General features: G+C 42.5%; 1 protein-coding gene across 2 annotated transcripts in view; it reads right to left on the bottom strand.

Moving 5' to 3' along the window:
* Positions 1-697: 697 nt before the first annotated feature.
* Positions 698-8,629, bottom strand: part of LOC122806683 (E3 ubiquitin-protein ligase ARIH2-like) — a 200,915-nt gene continuing 192,983 nt past the window's right edge. For both annotated transcript variants that reach the window (XM_044077303.1, XR_006365536.1), the window contains exon 3: positions 698-1,629. In XM_044077303.1, coding sequence (XP_043933238.1) covers positions 1,198-1,629 — 432 coding nt within the window. In that variant the 3' untranslated portion in view covers positions 698-1,197. The remainder of the gene's footprint in view (positions 1,630-8,629) is intronic.

The following is an 8,629-nucleotide window of genomic DNA, read 5'->3' as shown; positions in this document are numbered from 1 at the left end:
TAGGCAGAACTCCAGCCTTTTTTGCCTGAATTTAGTAAGTTAAGTTGTATTGCCAGTATCTAGCACTCCTGCCTTCCATGATGCTGTAGCTGGTGACCATACTGACTCCCTCACCTTGAATGAATAGAAACACATTCCAGGCACACACTGTATATTGCAGTGAGATATTGGAGAAACGCATAGTTTATGCTTCTGGTGCTATTAATACTGCTTTCATTTTGTTGTACATTCCATGTGGTCACTGGTCAGGGCATTGGTGTACCTTTAATAGAAACAGGAGCCTAGGCATTTTCTACCCTTTATAGCTGTTCTTCCAACACATTCTGGGGAATTGTTTCACTATCACTATATTTCTTTCTCCCTATCAAGTACAGCATCTTTTGTCAGTGTAGTCTTTTTCTCTTTTTCCCTCTCCCTGGCCAGTTTCTCTAATGTGGTGAAGTTACACTAAATCTTAACCACGGGTCTATATTAAATTCTCGAAAGCCAACAATGTCGAATCTGACATTGTCGACACGAGAACAGCGAAACATCAAAGAGGTAAACAGAAATCTCTGTAAGGGGAGATTTCCATTTACTTCAATGTAGCGTGGTCTCGGAGTTGGTATATTTAAGTAGCAGGGGTGTGGAGGGTGAAGTGGGGCTTGCCCCCCTGCCTACACCATTTAGTTTTTTTTGTTTTTGTTTTTATTTTTTCGGAACATTCGATGTTTTAACAGTTCGATCACCTTTAGAGATTCGAACTGTTAAATATTCGATGTTCCAATATAGACTCCTTAGCCACATACCTGTTAAGTAACACACTGTATTCCTGCTGATTTATCATTAGTGTACCTGGGTGTACTAAGGTGCCATGATATAAAATATCAACATAGCAAGCATATCACAGTAGGGAAAAACACTAAGGCTGGCACCAGTAGTAGTAGTAGCTGATGACTTGTCAACTGGCTCGTTTCAACACCTGAAACTGACAGCTGAAAGAGAGTCGTGACTGATAATTTCAGAAAGCCTCCTGTTATCATGTACTTGAATTCTAAAGTCTGCTAATCTTATAATAACAAGGCATTACAGCCATAGCTGCAACATTATGTACAGTTAGTAGAGATTTCCTGTGCTGTTAAATAAATAATCACTGGTTCCACATTTGTAAGTCAGCAATTTCTACAGGAATGCTTTTCCTTATAAATGTATTTATGTCTATGTCAATGTCTGCCTGCCTGCTGGTTCCTTTTCACAAACCAATGACCAGTACAAGTCTCCCCTAGCCTTGCACTGTTTACTACTGTCTAAGCAGATGAAACAAAACTGATGACTGCAGCTCTGGCATCCAATAAACTTGCATCCACTGGAGTGTGTAATCAGTGCAGAGCATTTAGGGCAGGCACGGATGGAGGGGCAGCCATAAACATTACTGCCCTGGTCCAGGACTATAGGACAGGATAAAAGGGTATAGATAAAAAGGCAATTTTCTTTGTCACAGGTGTCTCTTGCAGTGCTAGGGCCACACCATTCCCTCCGACAGGCATAGCAGAATCGGTATGGTGTAGTTCTTCCTTCAGAACAGATATGGCATTCAACACAAAGGTTTTGCTTGTCGTCTTTCTGAAGTAGAGAATCACAGCGAGGACACTAAAAAACAAACAAAAAGATTTTCATAAAAGAAAAAAAATCAGCATTTGTACATCATGTCCCATAAATATACAAATGGGATCATACCAATCAACCTCATAGTTGAAGAATTCTGGAGAAAGCTAAATATAATGGAGGGTCAAAGGGCCAAAATCAAAGACAGGTTTTAAATGCTGCTCTTATAAACTAAGAAAATTTCTAGAATAACAGGTTTTGTTTTGTAAACAGCATATAGAGAGGAAGGGCCAAGCAAAACTAGTAATCCCAAATAAGGCTCTTCAAGACCACTGATAAAACAAAGGCGGAAAAATAAAAACAGGCATATAAGCATACAAACACACTGCATTTTTGTCAGTAATGACTTCTTCCAATGCATATTTAGCCTAAACATAACCTCTTATTTTTATAACACTCCCGATCAATGAACCATCCAAAGAATATTGAAAATCATTTAACAGCAGGAAATCTGTTATTTAACCCCTTGTTATCCATTTAAAATTCTATCATATTTTCTATTATTTCTAAAAAGGAAATGCATACCAAATTGTCAAAAAAGTACAGTTTTGTACCTACCATAAATGTAGATGTTCGAAGATCCACATTGCTGCAGTCCTTACACTTGGGTAGTCCGCTGTCCTCGGTCAGCCCGAATATCAAAGTATAAGGCTGACGTCGGTCAAGGCGCATTTGACTGACATCAGGACGTCAGGGTACAAATGCGCATGACCGACGTCATATCCTCAGTCTTTTCTTGCCCCAGATGTCAGAAGACCCTAAAAATAAAGGTCAAAACCAAAAGACAGCAAAACAAACAACCAAGCACCCTTGCCCTAATTATATGTACAAAATATACACTATATACACAATATTTACAACTCAACCCACACAACCACCTCTAACTACAGAGGGAAGGAGGGAGGGTAAATTGGACTGCAGCAATGTGGATCTTCGAACATCTACATTTATGGTAGGTACAAAACTGTACTATGTTCTTCATCTCACATTGTTGCAGTCCTTACACTTGGGTAGAATCCCAAAGCAGAGGTATGGGAGGATGGCCAAACTATAAGGAAGCAGGAGCTGCCAAAATGCCCTGCAAAACAGCAGTGGCAAAACCAGCCCTGGATTTAGAGTAAAGTGGCAGGTGATAATGCCTAGAGAAAGTATGCACTGAACTCCAAGTAGCTGCCTCCAAAATATCCTTGGTTGCCACCCCTCAAAAGCTGTCGAGTGGCAGTAGCTCTAGAGGAATGAGGCGAAAACCCGGCTGGAATCTCCTTGCCATGATGGGAATAACAGAAAGCAATGCAAAAGCCAATCCACTTAGAAATAGTTTGTTTTGACACAGGCTTGCCCTGAGAACTCAAAGCAAAAGAAACAAATAACTGCTGAGACTGCCTGAACCCTTTAGTTCTGTCCAAATAATATCGCAACTGCCTGTGTACATCTAAAGTGTGCAAAATCTTTTCCCCTTTATTTTGGGGATTTGCATAAAAAGTAGGCAAATGAATAGTTTGGTTTAAAGCCACACTAGAAACCACTTTAGGCATAAAGGAAGGATTAGTACGTAAAGATACCCTATCCTTATGGAAAATCAAGAAAGGCTCAACCGCCATAAGGGCCTGCAATTCAGAAACCCTTCTTGCAGAGGTAATGGCCAACAAAAAAGCAGTTTTCCATGATAAATATTTCAACTCAGAAGTAGCTGCAGGCTCAAAGGTTGTAGAGTGAGTTTCTCCAACACAAAATTGAGATCCCAAGCAGGAGTAGGAGCTCTTCGTGGGGGTCTTATATTCTTTGCCCTCTAAGAAATTGCTTGAACAAAGGATGAGAAAACAATGGTGGGTCACAATCATAGTGAGCCGAAATTGCTGCAGCATGAACCTTAATAGAAGAGAAAGACAAACCTTTGTCCAGTAACTCAGTAAGATATTGAAGAGCCACACTCAAATTAGGCTCAGAAACATCAAAATCTTTTGCTGCACTCCAAAATAAAAATCTCTTCCATTTATCTGCGTACACTTTCCTTGTACTAGGCCTTCTAGCTTCCAAAATAACATTCAAAACTTGCTGAGGAAGTGGAGGCCCACTATGGTTCAAAACAGAATATGCCAGGCTGTTAGGTGCAGAGAGTGAAGCTTGACATTGAGCAAATGGCTGTCTTCCTGTGACAACAGGTGTGGAATCGAAGGCAAAGGCCATGGAGGCTTCCGTACCAGACTTCTCAGTAATGGGTACCAGTGCTGTCGAGGCCAATCTGGAGCTATTAAAATCATCCTTGGCTTGTCCTGTCTGACCTTTAGAAGTACCTTTGGGAGGAGAGGCAGAGGTGGAAAGGCATACACATGAAGATTGCTCCAATTGAAAGAAAGAGCATCCACTCTCCAAGCTGTGGGATGAAACCTTTTGTGCAAAACTTTGGCAGCTGATGGTTTAGTGGAGAAGCGAACAGATCTATGTCTGGAGTTCCCCATGACACTGTCAATTTCTGAAATACATGAGGATCCAATTTCCACTCGTGGGGATCCATAATTCGTCTGCTCAACACATCTGCTAAGGAGTTCTGTGCTCCTGGCAGAAACCTTGCCTGAAGATTGAGCTGTAAACTGAGAGCAGTCTCCCACAAAATCATTGCTTGCCTGCATAGAGGATAAGAATGCGTTGCCCCTTGCTTGTTGATGTACCACATGACAGTTGTGTTGTCTGTTAGAATCAACACCTGCCCTGGAAGAAGTAAATCCTTGAAAGCTATTAATGCAAACTGGACTGCTAACATCTCCTTCAGGTTGATATGTAGATGTTGTAGTCTGGCAGGCCACTTGTCTTGTATCCACTTTCCATTTAGATGAGCTCCCCAAGCTTTGTCTGAGGCATCTGTCGTTAAATCTGACTAAGCTTCTGGCCGGGTCACAGAGAGTCCCTTGTTTAGGTGACATTCCTGAGCCCACCACAAAATTCCTTTTGAATGCAAGGTATTATTTGAATGACAGTGTCCAGATCCTGGCAGTGCTGTGTCCATACATTTTTGAGATACCATTGCAGCTTCCTCATATGCAGTTTGGCATTGGGAAGCACCGGAATACAAGATGCCATGAACCCTAAGGCTTGAAGGACTGTCCTTGCAGTCAGCCCGCTCTGATGAGATAGTTGATGGAAGTAAAGGAAAAGACTCTTTTGTTTGTCCGGGGTTAAAAAGGCCATCTGGGATGCTGTATTCAGTCTCACGCCCAGAAAGCACATGTCCTGAGAGGGTACTAGACTGGACTTTATTTCGTTCACAGAATACCCCAGGCATCTTAGCACTGCTATCACATATTCCAAATGATGAAGAAGCTCTTCCCTTCCTTGAGCCAGAATCAGGCAATCGTCCAAATAAGGATAGATCTGTATTCCTTTTAGCTTGAAGAAAGCTATCACTGGAGCCAGAACTTTCGTGAACACCCTGGGCGCAGTAGATAAGCCAAAGGGCAATGCAGAGAACTGATAGTGAAAGTCCCAGCTCGAAAGCAGATACTTCCTGCAACTTAGCCTGATAGGAACATGAAGGTAAGCCTCCTTGAGATCCAAAGTTACCATCCAATGATCTTTGCCCAGCAGAGGTAAAGCTGCTGTAACGCCAACATTTTGAACTTGGGAATGTCCAGATAAGTGTTGAGGATAGATAAATCCAAAATTGGTCTCCACGGTTCCCCTTCTTTGGTACTAGGAACAGGCCTGAATAAAATCCTAGGCCCACTTCTGGCATAGGGACCGGCTGTATGGTCCCTATTTGGAGTAACAGAGAAACTTGCTTGTGAGCCTCTATTCTTTGTTGAGGAGGAACGTCTGGCATGCCTTTGAAAGGAGGCAAGGTATGGAAATAAAACCTGTAACCGTGGTGTATGATATCCAATACCCATCTGTCTTGGGTAATTAAACTCCAATTTCTTTGAAAAGTGCCAACCTTCCTCCCAAAGGTGCTGCCAGACGAGAAGGCTCTGGCAGCTGAAAAGGTAGGTCATTGGGTCTGTTTACGAAAGGACTGACCCCTGCCCTCACCCGAAGACTGTGCAGGAGAACTCCCTGTTCTAGGCCTGAAAGAGCCCTGAGCTCTGCCCCTACCACGTCTAGATCTACCCCTAGACTGGGAATCATAAGAAGGATACGTCCACCCCCTTAGTAGGCCAATTTCTTGCCCCCTAAACTTTGGAGGCTGGACCTGCAAAAAATCTTTAACCGTCTGCATAGACTTAGCCTTGTCTTCCATTTTCTTTAGAACTGCCTCAACAGGAGGACCAAACAACACGTCAGATTGTAAAGGAGCATCTAAAATCCTTGTTTTAACATGTTCAGATAAATTTTGATCCCTCAGCCAGGCGTGCCTGCGAAGAACTGACCCAGTGGCAGCCACCCTAGACGAGGCCTGTACAGCATCAAAACCACATTGCAAAGAATGCTTACCCACCTGTTCAGAAACATGTACTAAATCTTGCAACTCTTTACAATCAATACCTTCTGCCAGAGCATCAACCTTAGACTTCCCCATCTATCCAAGGCCCTGGCCTCTTTGTCTGCAGGAACCGGATTCTTTACAACAGAAGCCTTAACACCTTTAGGCCCCTGGCTAACAGTTTCTGGGTCTGCCCTAGGACTCTTAAAAAGATACTTATGAGCTTCAGGCACCCTGTAATACCTATCCGGTTTAACAGGAGCAGGAGGCAAAGAATCAGGATTAAGAGAAGCCTCTGTAAAAACATCTTCCACTACATCCAAAACAGGAGGTATAGCCAAAGGCCTATGCTGGGGTAAAACAAAATTCCCTAAGCCTTTTCCTGGAATCAGAGAAGTCCTGACCTTCCCACTTAAAATGCTCCTCATGGAATGAAGAGTTTCTGAAAGAAAAATCCTCAGGAGGAGAAGCAGAAGGAGTAGAATCATCCACATCAGAATCAGAATAAGGAGAGTACTCCTGCAAGTCTTCAGCCAAGACTCTGAAACATCTGAAGCCTGCTCAAAACTCCCTAGCTCAGCTCCACCCTAGGTCTCTTATCAGGAGGCATAGAACCCCTAATCAAAGTAATCAAATCTTCTGCCATTTTAAGCATATGCTTCTTGGGCACAGTTCCTGAAGAACTAGGGGTAACACCAACTGAAGCTAAACCTGGCCTGCCCCTGGGAGAAGCCTTGGAAACAGAAGGAGAGGGCCTAACCACCCTAGGCAGGGAGGGGAGTATAGTAACCTGAGAAGCCCCATCAACCTGGCCTGCCTCCTGAGAGGCCACATCCTGCAACAACAAAGTCTCTCCCTGGGAACCCAAAGAAACCTCCGGTGGAACCACCGGCTCCACCGACACCTCTAAAGAACCGACGTCCGGTACTGACGGTTCCTCTAGCCTAGGTTTAACAGCTTTGTCCTTGCACTTCTTCGAAGAAGCGGGCGTCGGAGCATCCGGTAAACCACTGAGGCAAGAAAAAACTAAAATATTCCCCAACGGGGTACTTAGCCAACTTTGATTCGGTCTGAAACTCTGAAATCGAACAATTTCAGAACGCCAACCGCACTTCGTAACGCTGTTTGCATCGGACCATGCGGCAAAAAAGACTGGGGATATGAGATCGGTCATGCGCATTTGTACCCTGATGTCCTGATGTCAGTCAAATGCGCCTTGACCGACGTCAGCCTTATACTTTGATATTCGGGCCGACCGAGGACAGCGGACTACCCAAGTGTAAGGACTGCAGCAATGTGAGATGAAGAACATCATTAAAATACAAAACCTCCTAAAATACATAACAAATAACATTAGCACCATTTAATGTAGTAGTTTGTGGTACTTAAACCCCAGACATACTATGTACTATTATAGTTAAAATTGTAGAAATGTTAAAACGGGGACATGACAACATGTCTTGTTCTATTTTGTCTTGTTTAATCTCACTCCTACAATTTTGCTGTCCTTAACTTGAGTACTGGGGCTAGAGAAACCATATCATTTAATCCAGGGGGTTTATAGGCCTCCAATAAAATCTGCCAGTAACCTTCCTGTATTATAGTTTGGTCTCCCACGGTACCCCTTTCACATCAAAAGGAATAGATTCTAAAACAAAAAATAGATACCCTGCTCTGGGACAACTTAGAGTGTGTTTATATAAGGCATTCCTTAAATTTTTTTACCTGAATATCATGTGTATGTTCGTATACCCTTCTTTTTAATTTTCTTTCGGTCTTGCCCACATAAAATGCTGGGCACTGGTTACAACTAGCTAGCTAGCTAGTATCAGAAGAATATAACGTCTGAAATGCAAATATCTGTCATCATTTAGTGAAGTCATTCCTCAAAGATTTGTTATAGAGAACCACAAATTTTATTAGGAGCAGACCAGAAATATTAGGCAAAAATCTGGACACTCGTCAAATTTCTGGACATTTGAGAGGTATGCACAGGATTATTGTAATAATACCTAATGAATATAGCAATGCACAACTACAAAAAAAAAAAAAAAGTAAAGAAAAACACCAATGAAAATAATATATACTATCCTAGGGATTCAGAATGAACCCTACTGTTCGCATTAAGAGCTTCATTAAAAAGGACCTGTTTCTGCTGTGTGGCAATTTGGGACTCAGACACACATTACCAGCAATGAAGAATGACCCGTCCACTAATCTGTATGTCTCTGAATCACTGTTAATGACTGTGAGTGCAAATCAGATCTTCTTTGAAGTAGTTAGGTGCCCACACCTCCCATCATTTACTCTCCCAAACACAATGCACACATTCAAGCACACACACACACACACACACACACACACACACACACACACACACACACACTGCATACCCATACCTGTCCCTGTGTTATGAGAATGACCCCGATTTTCTCCTTTTTTCTGGCCTCATACATCACTGATGGTTGCAGTCATTAATACCAGACATTACAGTGTCACACTTCATATCCTTCAGTAAATTTGTATGCACAGTGTTATTGAAAAGGACTTACATTGAGTATTTCCATAATT

The sequence above is a fragment of the Protopterus annectens genome, chromosome 7.part0 (assembly GCF_019279795.1).
Source record: "Protopterus annectens isolate FY-2018-M chromosome 7.part0, PAN1.0, whole genome shotgun sequence".
Lineage (NCBI taxonomy): Eukaryota > Metazoa > Chordata > Ceratodontiformes > Protopteridae > Protopterus > Protopterus annectens.
This window is presented reverse-complemented; position numbering and strand designations above follow the sequence as displayed.